This window comes from Zophobas morio, unplaced genomic scaffold (genome assembly GCF_036711695.1).
Source record: "Zophobas morio isolate AGI-343-1 ecotype UQ-CSIRO unplaced genomic scaffold, CSIRO_AGI_Zmor_V1 ptg000005l, whole genome shotgun sequence".
NCBI classification, from domain to species: domain Eukaryota; kingdom Metazoa; phylum Arthropoda; class Insecta; order Coleoptera; family Tenebrionidae; genus Zophobas; species Zophobas morio.
The window spans coordinates 16194549-16213408 of record NW_026972110.1 but is presented as its reverse complement, the minus strand read 5'-3'; the positions used below and the strand labels follow the sequence as shown (position 1 = coordinate 16213408).

General features: G+C 35.6%; 1 protein-coding gene across 2 annotated transcripts in view; it reads right to left on the bottom strand.

Annotated features, from left to right (window-relative positions):
- The window catches only part of LOC135122865 (junctophilin-1), a 106536-nt gene extending 88675 nt beyond the window's left edge, over positions 1–17861 (bottom strand). The window contains exon 1 of one of the 2 annotated variants that reach the window (XM_064047337.1): positions 17426–17861. In XM_064047337.1, the coding sequence (XP_063903407.1) occupies positions 17426–17685 (260 nt within the window). In that variant the 5' untranslated portion in view covers positions 17686–17861. The remainder of the gene's footprint in view (positions 1–17425) is intronic. The other variant, XM_064047336.1, reaches the window with a different exon arrangement.
- Between the last annotated feature and the right edge of the window lie 999 nt (positions 17862–18860).

Sequence of the window (18860 nt, the reverse complement as noted above, 5' to 3'; positions counted from 1 at the left end):
CCCCATGAAATTTCAGTACTGGAATAAAGAAGGTTTCAGCTTGGAAAGAAACTCCATTCTCGTCATCAGGGTCGTCGTCAGAATTAGAATTTGCGCTACACACGGGTTCATCTTCAGGCTGTCGCACGAAATAGTTTGGTGGTACTGTTGGAGCTTCAGTCGTCGCTGGAGGTTCTGTTACGAAGTACTCGTGAGGAAATACGGTTATAGGTGTCGGTTCTGGACGATGTGGCTGCGGTCGAGAAGTAAACAAAGAATAATAATTCGGTGTGTTCGTAAAAATATCAGGTTCAAATGTCGTCTGTTCTTTGGGTGTTTCGGTAGTTTCTGACAGTTGATAGTGGGGGCTTTGGGTTGTTGTTTCCTCGGAACTGTCATCTTCAGACGAAGAATCTTCTTCAGTGTCTTCACTAGTTACGCGTTTTAACTGTGGCAGAAGTGTTATAGGAAACAAAGGAGAAGAAGTAGCGGATGAAAAAAGATTAAAAAATGTGGGCAATTTTTCTGACGATTCTTCGGATGATTCACTACTGGAATTATCTTCTGTCGTCGTTTGTGGTTCTACTGTAGTTGTTTCCGTTCTTCCAAACAAATTATAGGAAGTGCTGGGCTTCTTTCCAAACGGATTTAAAAAATTAAAAATTGGTAACGTAGGCTTGTGGTTCTTGTGAGTAGTTGTTGGAGGTGGTGGCTCTTCGGTGGTGGTCGGTAGATACGCAGAAACTTCATGAGCTTCTTTACATTTCGTAGCCTCCAAGAGCTTGTTGTAACTTTCAGCATTTATTCCGGGCTTTTGACTACAACTGACCAAGTGGCCGATAATGTGAAGAAGTTGGTTGAGAAGGCATGACTTTTCAGACACTTTGAGATGCTTCAAACCATCGCAGTCACAAGTTGCAGCTGAACCAGCTGCACTTTTTGCCAAAACCAACACGAGCAAGAAACACCCGAATCGCACAAGTTCCATAATAAACTGTCCAGATTCTAAAGATATCCCATCTTTTATAGATTATTATCAAAATTGTGCGTGATCATATAAATGTTATTGAACGTTTATTTACAAACTCGTTGAATGGAGAAGGTCGTGGGTACTCCAAAGCTGACTAATGCAAATTGCAAGTTACATTGAACCCACTACGCCTCGTTCATAAACACCGAATCACTAAAATTTCACCTTATAAAAATATGAATTCCCTCTGTTTGTAAACACATCCAGTGTTTCCCAGACTTTGTATACCTAAAAAGACCACGTCTTAATCGTTGACACACGACCCAAGTTTATTTTTTTTAACAATGACTCTTGCGTGAAAGCCTCTAAGATTACTCATTCCTATTCTGAGATAACCCGTAATCTTCTTTCGAACTCCGCGCATCTTCGCACATCTGATTGTTATAAAAGTAACCTGTACGTGCAGTTCTAATTTTAGCCACCCTAGAGTAGCACACTGGCATCCACCAAGTCGCTTCTGGCGGTGTTCGACTCGAACAGACACCACGTCGTTGCGACTTACCGAAGAACCATCGATAACCTGTCATGCCAACAACGAATCCGGACAGTTCTGCAGCGAAACCGAAACGGAAATGGTTTTTTTATTCGATGCTGCAGACCGTAGACGCTATTCCCGATTTCGGATTCAGCAGAAGTAGGGCGATGCTATCAATTTGCGAACTGAAACGTGAGACGAAACTCAAAGGAAAACTATCTACGCAACGACTATAAAAAAGGGAGCGTCGAAAGATTACCGCTTAATGGCGATTCAAAAATAAAAGCTCTTAGGAAGAAACCAAACAAAAATAAAACTGATGGGTTTCCCCCGTACCTTCTCTAACAGGCAACAGGTGCGGATTGTGAAGACTGCATTCACCCTGGAAATTTTCCGCATGAACTTGAAAGTGCAGCGTGTTACGTGCAGATACGGTTTTGTGTTATTGTTTTTAAAATGGCGTGTTCATGTACTTGACGGTTGAGAGAAGAGAAAGCATTATTTGGGGTGGTTTATTTTTGATAATAAACAACCGAGTCGTTGTTGACAAGTAAAACAGAGTTGTAAACCGCAGCGCTGCTATTAGAGGACGGATTTTATGGCTTCAGGGTTACAAGCTACGAAATTGTTATTTTCTTGTACTTCCACTTTGCACTTTGAATCTTGCTTTGGGTCGGTCTGATATATGGCAAAGGAATAAAATTATGTGGGGCCACCACAAACTGGACTGAAATGAAAATAAGTATGTGCCAAAATTCTGAATCAGTCCGAATTGCTTAAGAAACCTTATAATTTCGATTAAACTATATTGATTATGTCTTAAAACATCGTTGTGGTCACAGAATCAACTAAAATAATTAATTCATTAGAGTATACCTACAATATAAAAACTTTAATATTCAAAAGTTGTTATTATATAATAACAACAATAATATAGTTATAAAAAAAACCATCGTAACAAAGAAATAATCAGCCCCCTTAAGAAATATATACAAATATTTTCATCAATGTAGAACGTACAATATTAAAAGACGAAGGAAACTTATAAATGCTATACAGAATAAAATACAGGGTTATTACAAAGTAATGCACAAAATCCAAAAACACGTCAACCCTTTCATTTTACTTCCCATCTTTTGAAATATGTAAAAAAAATATATGTCAAATGTGACGTCATCAATGATTATTTTAAGTGAGACGCTATAATTTTTGATTAAATTATTTGATAAAACTTATTTTTTACATATGAAAATGTAGCTTGATGTAGAGGTTGCATAATAAAAAAAAAAAAACGGAGAAAATTAATAACAAACGAAATAAACATGATATGATCATGGAACAAAATGAAATCCTAATAACTGAAAATTAAAACAAAAATCTCTCAAAGAGAATAGCTTTTGTCAGTTTCTTAAGTTGGTTTAATAAAATAAAGAATACTTTTTAGCTTTATGTAGTTTGACTTGTAAACACATATGTTTTTTCTAATTGCCACGTTTCCTAATCCAGATAATCCACAAAATTTAGATCGCATGATTTGGTTCTAACAAGATGGGGTACCGCCACATTATGGTGTCAATGTAACGATTTTTTATTTTGTATAATCAATTTGATGGAAGATGGATTTGAAGGCGTGGACCAATAGAGTAGTCATCTAGGTCTCCGGATCTGACACCCCTTGATTTTTTATGGAGCCATTAAAAAGTCGTGTTTACATATTTACGATTGATTTGAAAGCACGAATTGGTCATGAAATGACTCGTATAAGTCCCCAGAATACTGAAAATTCCCTCACTCAGCTTTACCATCGTCTGGGTTTGTGTCAGATAGTGAAAAGACAGTTTGAACAATTTCTATAGCATAAATTTTTACTCCAACGTATTGTTCTGTATGTTTAACACTTATCATTAAAATCAGGTTTATTTTGTTTGTCATTACATTTATAAATTATAAACAAAAACAAAAACAAAACTAAGAAACGAAAAATCCATTAAAGTACATATAACAAACTGAACACTAGAGAAAATGTTCAAAATTCCTGCCTTGTCCATATAAGTAAGCTCGTAATGTTTCCAAATTTTGATCATTTTTTAAAGTATTTACTTGCTAAGATAAAACTAAGAAAAAAGAGGGTGGGCGGGGCTAGTAGCTGCCAAGATAAGACTGATTTTGGCAAATGAAATACCCTCTTTTTTTTCCTTAATATTCATACCAAATTTTTGTAGCAAAGTATCGATTTTGCAATTAGGCTCCGCCCCTCGGTCTAACAACCAATGAAAAATTCATCACAATTGAGCTTGCGATGGATATTTGTGGGGCATAATTTCTGGCTTGCTGTTTAATTAATACACATAGTATTCTTTTAACAACACGATACACAAAAACACGTTTTTTAATTATTTTAGAGAAATAAAGATTTTGCAGTTAAGCTCCGCCTTCTTGGTTCACGACGAACAAAAAAAATCATCAGAATTCAGATAGGGTGGGTAGGCGGGGCTTATATTTGGCCTTTTTTTAAATACATAGCCATCTTTTCACAACAAGAAACTTAGAACATGGTTAAGATGGTACATTGTTGCAAAGAAATATGGAATTTGTAATTATAAAGCGGAACCTAAATGCAAAATCGATATTTCCTTATACAAATTTTCCATTTTAAACATATTTTAAGTTTATATTGTAAAAAGAAGTCCACACATATTAAAACAAAAAGGCAAAATGTAAGCCCGCCCACCCGCCCTATCTCAATTGTGATGATTTTTTTTATTCGCCGTGAACCAAGTAGGGCACAGCTTAACTGCAAAATACTTGTTTCTTTGCAAGAAATTAAAAATATATTTTTGAGTATCGTGTTGTACAACGAATACTAAGAATGTATATTAAGAAAAAAAAGGCAAAATATAAACCCCGCCCACCTACCCCGTCTCAATTGTGATGATTTTTTTTATTCTTAAAAACTTAAAACACGTTTAAAATGGTAAATTTTTATAACGAAATATGGATTTTTCAATTAGGCTCCGCCCCTAGGTCTGTCAAAGGATGAAAACTTAACATACAGAGTGTTTATAAAAAAATTAAATTCTTATAATACATTTTGCAAATCATGACTCTAAATTATCATGTCTGTTCCCGTTTGCAAGACAAAAAAATTACCACATTGTATATCAACCAAATCAAAAAAACAAGTACACAGGAGTATGTGATTTTATAAAATTTTGAGATGGCGCCGTACAACAATCAATTCAGTAGTTTTGGAGTTGCTTTAATAAAAATCGATACAGACGACCGACAAATAGACAGACAGAGGAACAGACTAACGGGAGATCGATTTTTTCGTATTCTAGGGGTCATGAAATGTCGAGAAAACATGAAAGTAGCAGGAAACATCTACATGAAACAAAAAAAGAGAAGAAAATGCAGAATAAACTGCAATAATAAAATACAGGATGTTCTGTTTAAAAAATATCGATATTTGAAAATTGGAATATACTTATTTTCTAAAAAATAAAAGTGACGTCAAGGAAGCTTTCTGACACTACAAGTCATACATAGAAAATCAGATTTAGAGTATTGTGGAGTTGAGTTTACACAACAACTCGAAGCTGCTGGAGTCAAGAGACAACGGTTGGTGGCGTACCTACTACAACAAAGTAGAACTGCTGAACAAATGAATCGTACTTTGGTAGAGATGGCCCGATGTTCGCTTCTGGAAGCGAAATTACCAAAAAATTTTGGACTGAAGCCATTGTTACAGCAGCCCGCATCAGAAACCGATGTCCAACAATGAGCGACATGACTCCAAATGAAGCTCGATTTGGTAAAAAATCCGATATTTTACATTTTAAAACATTTGGTTGCAGGGCTGCATGCATCTTTGTGTGGTACTCAAAAGAGTCGAAATCTTATCGTCTATAGGATTCGAAAGCAAAGAAGATTGTTATAAGTCGGGATGTTAGATTTTTGGAAACTGAACAAGCTCGAGAAGAACAAGTCACACCACATGCCACCGAATTCACAACTTTTGACCTGTTGGCAAACGAGTCAAGATTGGAAGATCAAGGAGAAGTTGAAGACATTGAACATGAACCTGCTGAGATTGGAGAAAGCAGGGCAATAGAAGCTAAGAGGGGGCGTGGACACCCAAAGTTAGTCAGAAGTGGCGAGAAAGGAAGACCACGCAAAGTATATCCTGCACAGTACGTACAACCTGAAGAAGAGGGTAGAGTACATAGGGAAGGAGAAGATGAAGAACGCAGAGATGAAACAAACCTTGTACTTGACGAACTAATAGGTCCAGCTTGGAAAAAAGCAGTGACTAGTCGTTATGCTCAAGAATGAAAGAAAGTCACGATAGCTGAATTTACATCACTCCAAGGAAGTAGTACTTGGGTGTTAGTCAAGCGTCCTAAAATCCAACACGTTATTGGGTGCAGATGGGTTTTGAGAACAAAATTCAGAGCAGATGGAAGCGTAGAACGAAGAAAAGCACGACTAGTTGCAAAAGGTTACAGTCAACTACCGGGTATAGAACTTGATCTAAATTTGTACCATGGAGATCTAGAAGAAGAAGTTTATATGGTACAAGCTCCATGGTTTGAAACTAATAAGGATGAGACGTATTTGCTGAAAAGAGCAATCTACGGATTAAGACAGTCTGGTCGTCAATGGTTCAAGAAATTAGACGAAGAGCTACAGAAGTTTGGCCTAAAACCATCGAAAACCGAGAAGTGTATTTATTACATGAAAACTGAAAACTTTTACGTCGTAGCTGTAATTTTTGTCGACGATTTGACTGTAGGAACGAATAATCAGTCAATCCTCATTCCACTAAAAGAAACTTTAAACCAGAAATACAAGATTAAAAATTTGGGTAATCTTCACTAGTTAGCACAGAATTTAACGAAATATCCTGTTTTTCACTGTTGAACAAAGCACATCGATGTCCGTCACCATTAAATCCGCGAAATTTTCAAAAAGGGAAGAGTACCGTGCTCTTTTGCCTTATTATTAACCCTGCTTTTGAAGATGCCACTTACGAAAGTATGCGAAACGTTGAGTCCAAAAACTCAATTAACACGGTTCCAACCCGGAAAACGATCATGTATTGATTCCGATCGTGAAGCCTCCGAAATTATTAACAAATGCTGCGCTTTTTATGAATTTTCTGCATTACTTTATCATAACTCTGCATAATAAATGCATGAAAAAGTACTTATCTTGAGATATATTTGGGTATAATTTCAAAGATATCTATTGCAAATAGCAGTTAGGATAATGTGAACACTTTTAAAACTAGCAATAACTGTTGATACACAATCCTTCCAACATTTGGGCATCTAGAGCAGGCAATATTATTCAGCAAAACAGACATTTATTTTTCACAATTTTGGCCACACATTTTCAGTTTCATCCCACTGTGTGATGTGAGAAAAATGAACCGCGGTGATGCAATAAAATCACGCTAATGTGGGTACTATTATCCGATATTAAGTCTTGCTGCATTAGAGAAATCCATTAGTAAAAAGTAATCTACTTAACTTCAATCGATAGCGTTTCATGTTTACTTAATGCTTGACGTATTTTTTCCCGATCATATTAATTAGTTTATATCCAATATGCAAAGATTATAATCGATTGAACGGTAACTGATACACTTACTCTACTCACCTATGCGCAGTTATTAAAAACAGCTGATTACTTACTTTATTACGCACAACTAAAGCAAAAAACCACTTTCATAAAGTGGGAAAAAAATGAAACGAAATTACCTTCCTGCATGCATATATGCATTAAAAGATTATATCTGGTTCAAAATTGGAGTCAAAATCCAAAAAATGTAAACATAACAAATAAATCAGGAAAGCCTGACACAAAATCAATGCGCCGGATTGCGTTAATTCGTTGCCCCTAATTTCATGACATTATCACTAGTTCAATTAAGTTTATTTGTGTGCGCCTTTGAGCACAATAACCGTAATTATAAATTAGCTGTAATTTAGGGTCTAGCACTTATCATGCAACTCCATAATTTTTACCGAAAGTGAAGTCTGCGAACAGCAGGAGGCGCCTGTGACGCAGGAAGGAAAAATCTATTTAAACTACGTTCAAAGAATAAAAGCGATATCGCACTGAAGATAAAAAAATCAATGCTGAGTGTGCCACAAGCCTAAATTTGTCGGTGTTTTCGAAAATTTCTCCAACAATAACAACTCATTAATGAAAGGAAAAGGTGTGATAAAATTTATTTTTTTCTACTCACATACGTACTTTTGTTGTACGCAAATTCGTTCAAAACACGTTTTTAAAAACGTATTCTCGTGAAGATTAATTTTTTTCGATTAATTTACGTCCCACGTAGTATGTAGAGTGAATAGCATATAATTTAAAATAAATACTGTGGAGATGCAATGAAACCTAAATATAATGGCACTGTGGACTGAAAACGCTCTCATTTACAATAGCTAATTCACAAAGGCTGTGTAAATATTCTTTGAAAGGACGACAACACGCAATTACTGTTCTGTCTGTGCCTACAAAAATGAGCTCAGTTAGTCGAACAAAACATTTAACAACTACTAAAGTTTAATGCGTTTGTATGAAACTCGCTGTTTCGGAATATTTTTAAATTAAACTTTTTTATGTCCTCAACAGGGGGACTGTTGAGCAATTGCGTTTAACGTTCAATTTAATGATTTTTGGCGTTTCACAGTTGCGGAATAAGAAATCAGATTTCCTATTTCCGCCTTTTACTTTAATGCTTCGGTTTAGCACTTCAAGATGAAAGATGAGAAACGTTTTATGCACGAGCTTCACATATTCTTTAATTTAGGTAAAAACTCAAGGCTGATTCATAAACCACAAGAATATTAGTATGTTATTTTATAAAATTTAAATAGCATTTACTAGTCACAATTTTGAGATAACATTATCAACAGCCCCTAAAAACAGTTACCATATTGTTCACTGCGTGCCATTAACAAATTAGTCAGTTTTCCTATTTAAGCAATCCAACTGATTTCACATGGGATACATCAGAATCACGTAACGAAGTCGTCCATCACAGTAAAAAGGTTGAAATTGTTTTGTTTTTTAGTTGAATTAATTTTAGAGAAATTAACATTTTCGGGAAAAACAAACAACAGTCCTCATTAAACTCATTACTGAATTTAAACGACTAATTAAATTTTTATAAATCCTCCTTTGAAACAAGGTCTGCAAATTGTTTAAAACATTTCTCAGAGAAAAGCTTCCCTCACTGCCCGCATGGCAACAGAGATATAGTAAGATCATCCCATTGTTCATGTAATTTGATCAAAGATTAGTTTCCAGGAAACTGTCAAAGTGATGAATGGAAGTAAGTTGTAAAATATTAAGACAAAAGTAAATCACATACACCACAAATTTCAAAAGTTTCCAAAATCTCTATCACAGACAAATATAATAGAAGAAAACTATATATGTTATCCACATGAATATCAGTTTTACCTTAGTGATGTATGTTTAATGTTTTGTTCTAAAAACAAAATAAATAACGGAGTGACTATTCGTACACACAGTATGTACGAATAGTACAAGAGCTATTGATACACACGGTGTGTACGAATAACTACAGCGCTAATCGTACATACAGTGTGTACGAATAGTACGCGCGCTGTTCATACTCACATGTAGGTACGTCCACATTACAAATGATACAAACATCTGTTCACACCATTTTACTCTCTTTACTGTGAATAATCTGTAGTTCGATTACGTTGAATATTTCATGATCATCAGATCATCAGATGGATAGAGATTTTATATATAGGTATCACTCAGTAATTAGGCGTACTAACACAAGTTGAAAGGTTTTGGCGCCACAAATCTTCAATTTACCTTCAAACTCCAGTTCAAATTTAATGATTTTTACGACCGTTGTACGTCTTTTCTAAAACTATATGGTATACTTATGCTTTTACAAATCTGTGGCTATAAATCGCAAAATGGGTATAAGTGACAAAGAAGAAAAAGCTGTATTATGTCAAATACAAGCAAACCGTAACAGGCATTAGAAATAAATCCAAGAGACTAGTAGGGTGGTAGGTAGGGTGTTATTGAAAGGTACGTACAACAAAATTGACAGTTCTTCACGAAGTCTAAGAAGTCTAAAAAACTTATTTTGTGTTGTCAAAATCATAAGGGGAAAATCAACCCTTATCCAACCTTTTTAGACGCTACTGAAGGATAAATAGGTAAAATTAATTTATTTTAGTAAATCCTAGCAACTGTAACAATAAAACTTTTGTCAAGACTAAATGTTGCTATAGAAACGAGAGATAATCTTTTTATCAGAGGCGTACAACGAATTTGGACATAAATTTTAATAATTTTTATCTCTTAAAGGAGAACACTTTTACCTGAAATTTTTGTAACTTTTAGCACCCATACTTCGAGACCAACTGCCGATTTTATTTTGTACGTACCTTTCAATAACACTCTGTATATTAACATAAGAAACAAAACACAACAAAACAGTGCTAACAGACTTAACTTTTATTTTTTGTACTTTTTTTTTTTTCAAAAAAACTTTAAAACAAAACAATGGAACTATTTTTAAGAAGATTATAAGAACTAAAAAAAGATAGTTTAATAATAATTAATAGAACATCTCCAAGTGTTCAGTATCATACTAAAGATTCTCGCTTTCACTGTAAACAGTACAAAACCAATCACCTTTCAGTTTTCGCTTGATATTGGCACATTTCTTTAGTACTGATTCCATTCGACATCTTGTTACAAATTCTGCAGTGCAAGTTCTTGATTTTTTTCGCAGTTATCAAAAAACGAAGTAGAGCAGAATAACCGGGTGCTGCAAAATCTTTTTGGACTAAAGATACATGCACTTCATTTTAAAAAAATTCTGATTTGATTAATTTTGGCTCAGTAGGTAAATGGGAAGTAGTATATTTAATAGTGGATTCGTAAGATAAACCAATCCATTCAAAGATCAACTTCTTTTTTTCATAATCTGATTTTAAGCTGTATTTTACTGGAACCCCAAAAGTTTGTTTTTTTCTTTTTACTTCCACAGCCGTTGACATGTGACCTTTAGGGCGCCCACAACGAATCATTTTTTTAGGAACTTTAGTTGCTTTTAATTCAAACAAAAATTCTTCATTTAGGTTGGTTTTGGATGATGAAACAATAGTTTTTTTTGCCGGAGTAGGCTCGTTCATTTTTTGTAAAGAGCAACTAGGTAAAATATGATATTTTTCACTTTGATTCTACGAGATGGTATTACTAGTAGATTTCTGTCTATAGACTTCACTGTTAGCAAATATTTTTGCAAACGTTAATTGAACAGCATTCCCTACAGCATCATAGATGTGCCAATCACAGCCTTAATTTTGAGGGATTAGTTTTTCTATTCTTTCCTCATTTGTCTTTGTTGCAGTTTCTTGGTGTTCATTATCCTGATGTTTATTATGTACTACTGCATTTTTCATATTGGTTTCGAGTATTTTCTATTAGTTTTTTGTTGTTATTGTTTATTTCTTCCAATGAATTACTTTGATTCAAGTCTTCAACGTAAATAATCTATTCTTCCACATTTTTTCACAGTGTGATTAAACATTTTCCTCTGTGAAATTCATTTCAATTTCTTCAATACCTGTATCAAGCACTTCGTTTTGTTAGTGACTGCATTTTTAGACGAACTTGCCAGTTCACATATAAGTACCTCTATATTCATTTCGTAATAATTGAGAAGCAATTTGGCGTCTTGCATTTTTTGCTTATATTTTTCAGTCCCAAACTCGGATATAACAACAGCAAATCTGGAACATAATTTTGCTGCTTATTCATATTTTTTGTTAGCTCTAACAGCTGTAGGTGTTGGAGATGCGAAATCCAATATTGTTACTTGTTGGCATGCATCATTTGCATACAGATTTTCCATATTGCTTGACGCTCTGTGATAACTTAAATAAAAATTCTTCTTCCAACGATTAAGCATCAACTTTTCGTCAGACGAATTCAAACCCATTTTTTCTCTTAAAGCCAAAGTGTGGCAACATAGCAATAGCATTTGGTTAGAAAGCTGCAGTCACATTTGTCATTTTTCGTTTAGTTCTAGGTTTTCCTTAATTTTGTATCTTACCATAAAAGAAAATTGCTGCAGTAAAGATTTCCAAGCAAAAGGAGTAATTAAGTTGTGATATTTCCATTGATAAGTATCCCGTTTAAATTTAATTATTTCCTACTTAAGGAGTAAATCGTGAACTTCTTTCTCTTTCAATTGGTAATGAAGAAAACACCTTCTTGAAGTCAGTGAAAAACTGGTCCAAAGAAGACAGTTTTTCAATACCTGCTTTCAGCATTTGATTAATATTTTCTAATCTACTGGTTGTATTGTTTCCAAATGTTAGGCAGTGATGACGATATGCACAGACCCACTGCTCCTTTATGTCGTGCCAATTTTTCTCATAATATGCCGTAACTTTGGGAAAATTGAAACTTATTCAATTCTAGTTCTATATACTCTCCGTCACTATGGCTGTATGTTATCCTCTGTATCAAATTCAGGCACTGTTCTTTGTGGGCAGACGAAATCTTCATTTTATCCACAGTAATTTTCCTGCGAAACGTCTTTAGAGTGTAGTATAAGCATAATAGCAGCCTAGCATCTGGAAATTCCTGATTGAAAATGTGAAGGTCCTTCATATCCTTATCAGTGAAAGTAGTTTTTGTTGCCTCCCAGTTAGCATTTTCTTTTTTGAATAACTGAGTCACTTCGCCTAAAGTAATTTCGTCCTCATCAATCAACAAAAAAGAACATATAATTTCACTATGTCCATTTTCATCAATAGTGAGTACAACGACATTCTCAGGTTATTGAGTTTGTAGGTGCCATCGCATATTAATATTTCCGGAAAGTACTTGAACATTTGTTTCATTGTCTTACTTTGGTAGTAAATTGCTCTTAGATTTTTGTCGCCATTTCGGAAAATTTTTACTGAGTCTCCTTCTTGAATAAGTTTCGGGATAATCTCTTCGAGTTTGTGTTTACTAGTGCTTTAGCAATTGACTTTATATTTCTTTCAGGGTTACGATTTTGTTTGTTTTTGACATAATATAGTTTTGTGCGTCTTTCGAATTGGCTTTCATTTGCATAAGATGCACCATTTATTCTTTGTCGCTTGGATCCAGTTTGCAATTTCTAGCCATAAATTTGTAAGAGGATTCTTCAAGTCTGTGATTATGCATTTCTGTAATGCATAACTGATGATTATCGTTAATACTTATTTTTATACTAGCTGGACAATTATCTTGCATCGTTTTGTGTCTTCTTTAATTTACTCTTAAAATGTTTACCTCTTTTGGCACATGCATAATCAATTTTATAATATTGCACGTCATCACTACAGTTAGCGGCCTGTTTCTTCTTTCCTTCGGAAATTGTTACACTAATTCTTTTGTAAAAATATATATAATTCATGTCTTCGTAATTTTTTAAAGTTAGCGCCACTCTTCGTAAGTTTCGAAAGTTTTTCCGACTGTTAACATATTGTAACTTTATTATCTTGTTATAGAAAAGATGTGCAGTACTTGTAAAAATTATTAAACTCGATCTGGAATGTCTGGAGTTTGAAGGTACGTTGGGAACATTTGTGGCGGCAAAAGTTTGAAGTTATGCTTATATCTGCAAAGCTATGATTGGACTTATGTTAGTACACGTAATTACTGAATGATACTGATATACATACACGTACCTTTTATCTATTTGATGATGGTCACTAAATATTTAACGAAATCAAACTGAAAAATAGGCACAGTCAGAATCATTCGTGTGTGGGCGTACAATTGTGTGTACGAATAGCGCTGTAGTTATTCGTACACACTGGATGTATGAATAGCTCTTGTACTATTCGTACATACTGTGTGTACGAATAGTCACTCCGAATAAATAACCTAGTTTCGCGACTAAAGTAACCTAAAATAACCTACAAGAATAATTTTCGTTTTAGACATGTGGTTTATGTATTATCGAAATTTGATTAAAAAATTATGTGCACGCATCTGATGGCGTTTTTCTCGATAAAATTTGTTTTATATTTTTTAAGCGTTATCACCTTTAAACATATCTGTTCTCATATCTACACTATAATCATAACGTTAAATTAATGAGCCGGTCGATAAAATAAATCAACACTGAAGCCAAACAATCTCAGGACATATTTTTCGATTCAGATTTAATTGATAATTTATTAAAATGACAGCATCAAGTTTTTCAAAGCAATCAGTAACAATGTTTTGTATTTTCGAAAATAAAAATCATGTACAAGCACCAATTATTATTATAAGATGTATATATCTGTAAAAGAAAAAAAAATAGGAATAGGTTCTTAACCACAGCTAAGACAGCCCAAGATAAGATTTCTAAGAATACTGCTTCAAAACATTTTCAACAGTGTTGCAAATTTTCCACGCCATTCCGATTAGGATGGTCATCTCTGTTAATTTAATACATGATTATTGTTCTATTTTTGAACAGGATCTGAATCTTCCGGAAAGCTTTCACTCGAAAAAGCTCCATTCAATATTTACCGTCCGACAACCGGGCCAAAGCAATTATCATATAAAATGTACATAAATCATCATCTCTAACATAAGGGTGATCCTCTAAATCTGGTATCAAGTAAAAAATGAAAACAAAACCGGATGCGACATGATTTTGCTTCCGGCGCTAAGTCAGATTTGTCTCATTAAACTGTCACGAACGTCAAAATAACAACGTAATAAATGCGTAATAATAAAACGAGATATGACATTAGATTTACTTCGTGGAATCAGGAAATCCTTTCCACCGATATAAGACTGCTGCAAATGTTGAATCATTTTACTGTATTTGTTCCCATCTTGTACTTAATATTATATTTGGGCAATAAATTCTTATGAAAACAATATTCACTAAAACATCCAAAATCATTTTAAGTCTGTCGTTTCCGGTCAAGTAAATGTTCAAAAAAAGTCGCTTCACCACATACTTTTAATTCCCATGAGTAAGAGAAAGACAGGTGTTGATGGATAAAGATCGAATGCCAGCAATTAAAAATATTAAGAAAAACGAAAAAAGTCACCAAAGTCATGATATTTTCAAGTATTTTTGGACACTTTCGCTTTTGGTTTGTGTTGAACCTCAAAACACCTAAAATTGTTTTTTGAATCATAGTTATTCCAATCTCGGCCACTTCACTGAAAATCCACGAAACGACCTGATAAATTCGCTCAATACACCAAAAAATGTAACCCCTAAGGTTATTTTTATGGAAGTTACGCTCAATTGCTCAAACTAAGCAACCTACACACTATTTTTGAGCTCGGTCTGGCAACTTCATAAAAACGCTCAGAAAAAAGCTCAGTCTAGCACGTGTTGGTGACTCTAGATGTGCTAGAAAATGACCTTCGAACCGTACTCGGGCTACGACGTGCGACAAAAAAATTGTAAATGTTACAGTATTAGCAGCTTCCAGAGAAAACTCTAACTTAATTTAACCGACCTACACGATGATTGTTCTGTTTTTGAACAGGATCTGGGAGCTTCCTGAAAACACTCAGTCAAACAAAGCTCTATTCAATGATTACCGCACAGCCAAAGTTTGAGTTGAAAATGAACCAATCAAAGACAAACTTTCAAAAACAATCCAAATCAATGGCTGTTTTTGATCGTGTTTTTGTTTCTCTCTTGTTAGTATTCTATTGTTCCAGTCAGTGTAAGATCTAAGAAATCTTTATATTTGGTTGAAACGTTTATTTATAACCAAAACATTATCATTTGGAACATAGAATGTACATGAATAAAAATCATTATTTTTAACACACGGGTGATCCTTTAAATCTGGCATCAAGTAACAAATGAAAACAAAAGCGAATTTCGCACATTGTTGCTTCCGGCGGTAAGTCATATTGTGTTACATTAAACTGTGATAAACGTCAAAATAACAACGTAATAATAGAAACGAGGTATGACATTACATCTTCGCGGAATCAGGAAATCCTTTCCACTGATATGAGATCAGATTCACACTCACATTTAACCTAGGACTATTATTTACAAATTAGTGCCTTTTTACTGTACTCGTTCTGATCGTCTACTTAAATATTATATGTCAAATAAATATTCTATTCAGAAAAATCCTGCACCGACAGGAAAAACTGTCTACCTATTGGTGTTCACGTGTATTGGACGTTTCACCATATTTTCCGGTTGGAATTTCATTTTTCCGGACGACCATATACACAACGGTGCCAGCCCATTCTGAAAAGATCATTCAACGTTAATCGTGAACAAATGTGGTCATCCTGTGTGAATCGGTTTCTTAGAATTGGAGAACGAAGACCCGGAGATTTAAGACGAAACGACAGGCAAGTTTGAATAGGTGCCATTTGTTCCCCTAAATGTAAACACCAATTCTTCCTAAGCTGAGATGAGTAAAAAGGATAGACAATTACGGGACATGGGTCATAAAACCCTTCTAGATTGATATTGAAGAGTATTGATAATTTATGACAGACTGACAATAGACCTTCAACCCAAAATAATCATTTTCCGTATTTCTGCAATTTGTCCTGTAAATGGAATTGTTGGGGAAATACTTAAATTTGTATTCATTTATTTACTTTAACTATTTAAACATTAAACTATGCAATTTGTTTTTTTTTTTTTTTAGAATGTGAATAAAATTCAAAGCTCTTCCATTGGTTTCTTGTTTGTATCTACGCTACTTACTAAAACATTCACTAATAAACTTTGCTAAAGAAAGATCTATGAAGTAATTGTCGAAAGTCACTATCGCACGCAAAAGTATTGTCGGTACCCAGCAGCGAGGTATATTAGACTGCTCCGCCTCCTCACTGCGGGTTTCCGTGATCTCTAAAAACTCTGCCAAGGACTATCACTAATTTTCCACCAATACTTCTATCAAAATCATTCGGCGTATTTTGAATTAATCTATGGTAGATTTTGATTTTAATAAAGACATTGTTATTTAAATAAATTGTACTACTGACAAATGTTTAATATGACAGGGGGTTTAAAATACGTTGCTTTGTCAGTATCAGATACACAAAAAGGGGAAAAAACAGAAGACAATGGTGCTTTTTTACGATCATTCTCTGTCACATTTTTTTGGTTGGTTGAACTGTTTTCAGGGGCTTAGAACATGAAAAAACCTACAGTCTGATGTATAATACGTCTATGTTAGTATCATTTCATCAAAGAAAGTCCCCTTAAATTCCACGAGTGCGAGAAAGATAGATATCACAACAATTAGTAGTGATTAGTAGTAATAAGAAAAACGAAGAAAGTCAAGTAGATTTTATAAAAATAACATTGTAGGTATAAATAAGCAAGTATATTTTTGGACTTTTCCATTTTGTTTTGTGTTGAACGTCAAAAAACATAAGATTGATGTCATCTAAGGCCAAAGTGGATGTAAAACAATCCTAGAACTATTGTTCATTGTTCTAAGTCACGATACTAATTAGAAAATTCTCCACTGGCCTAATTTCAATTAAAAAAATGAGTCACCGTTCCAATCTTAGCGATTTCACACGGAATCCACGAAAACCACCTGATGAATTCGCTCAATACACTGAAAAAAGGGTAACTCCTAGTGTTATGTTTACGGAAACGAGGTTTTTCAAGAATAAAACCTAGCCTGATTAAATGAATAGCTCAATTTAAGCAACCTACACTGTTATTGCTTCTATTTTTGAAGTGGGTCTGGAAACTTCCTAAAAGCGCTCAGAAAAAATCTCGGTCTAGCACGTGATGGCAGAGCTAGATGCGGTAGAAAGTGCCCGTCTAAACGGTACTCGTGCTAGAATCGTGCCGTTCGAGCAGCGAATCGGTAAGGAAAATGTCTGTGACGCGCGTTCGGCCGCTGGGCTGCGTGTTGTATTACCTCGGCCAAGTATAGACCCCGGAGACTTCGAATCCGTAGTGCCAGGAGCCGGAGTAGGCCCCCTGGCCCTTGGGCCCGGTGCAGACGCCGTGTCCGTGCGCCTTCCCCTCCTCCCAGCCGCCGCAGTAGGTGCCGCCGTCGTCGAAGTCGAACCGGCCGCCGTTCACGTGGCTCCTGGTGGTGGCCGTGCCCGTGGCCCCGGTGGCCGCGGGGGAGGTGGCCGGGCCCCCGTTGTCCCCCACCTGGTTCGCCTGTTGCATGCCCGACGCTCACCACACACCGGTCACCCTCGTCATCACACTCGCGATTGTCGTTGTGCGAAAGCGCACTAGAGCTCGCTCTGGCTTCGGATATTAATAAATATCAGCTCGGCATTTCGATCGGTCGTGCGGCAGTCGGCGCGGCACTGGCCCGGTCCCCCGGGTGGCCGGGCGCACCGTCCCGACGCCAGCGTCGCGACGCCTGCGCACTGCCGACGCCCGCCACTACGAGCCGCGACGCCAACCCGGTCTGCCGAGCTTTTTTCAGCTCGCCACATAGCGAAATTCTGACCTCAAAACAATCCTACATAAATTACAGACACTCATCCAAGGTCCGAGTCCATTGTGATTGGGCTATTTTTAGGGGGCGCTCTTTTACACGGGGGACGGTCAAGAGCGCCGCCGGCGGCGTGGACGCGGACGCCTGCTGACGCCGGTCGGGGGGATAATAATTCAGGATTTTGCGCTACGGAACGAATGTTTTGCCTATGCTGCATTAGCTATAATTAACCGTGCAGTAAATTTCGAAAATTAAACATCCTGCAAAATTTCCGGGAGCGGGCAAACGAACGGGAAGTCGTTACGGACGCAGAATTACAAGACGATTACTATTTCTTATATTTTTCAGAAACGTGTACAAATGGGAAGTGGGTATAAATAAGTAAACGCACTCGAAACTATTTTGTAAGACATCAAAAATAAATCGGTTGGTAAGCACCGGATATCTAAATCGCATACAATACAAAAATCATAAAAAGATACCCCGGTATAAAACGCTACATTTAACACTACAGTGTTGACAGAAATCATAGTCTATACTGTAGTTATGGTTATTACTTTAATAACCAGAAATGACCGTAGATTTAAGGAAAAGCCAATGTGAACTGACGTTAAGTATGCAACGTAAATGTAAAACTGTATTAGTAGTTGCCGCACACAAAATCAATGGCCATGGTACGCTAAAGAGCCCATTCTAGAGCAAATGCCTTTTCATTCTGGCTGCAGGCAAATACATGAAAGTTCTACATATGTAAATGTGTATCTGACAAAATCTTTTTATTTGAGCCCTACCTGTTTTTGAATATTTGCCTATTTTTGATCATGAGTGCCTTATTTGCATTTTTTCAACGTATTTTACTTTTTTCCCCCTATTTTGTCCTAAAGTCTTAATTTTC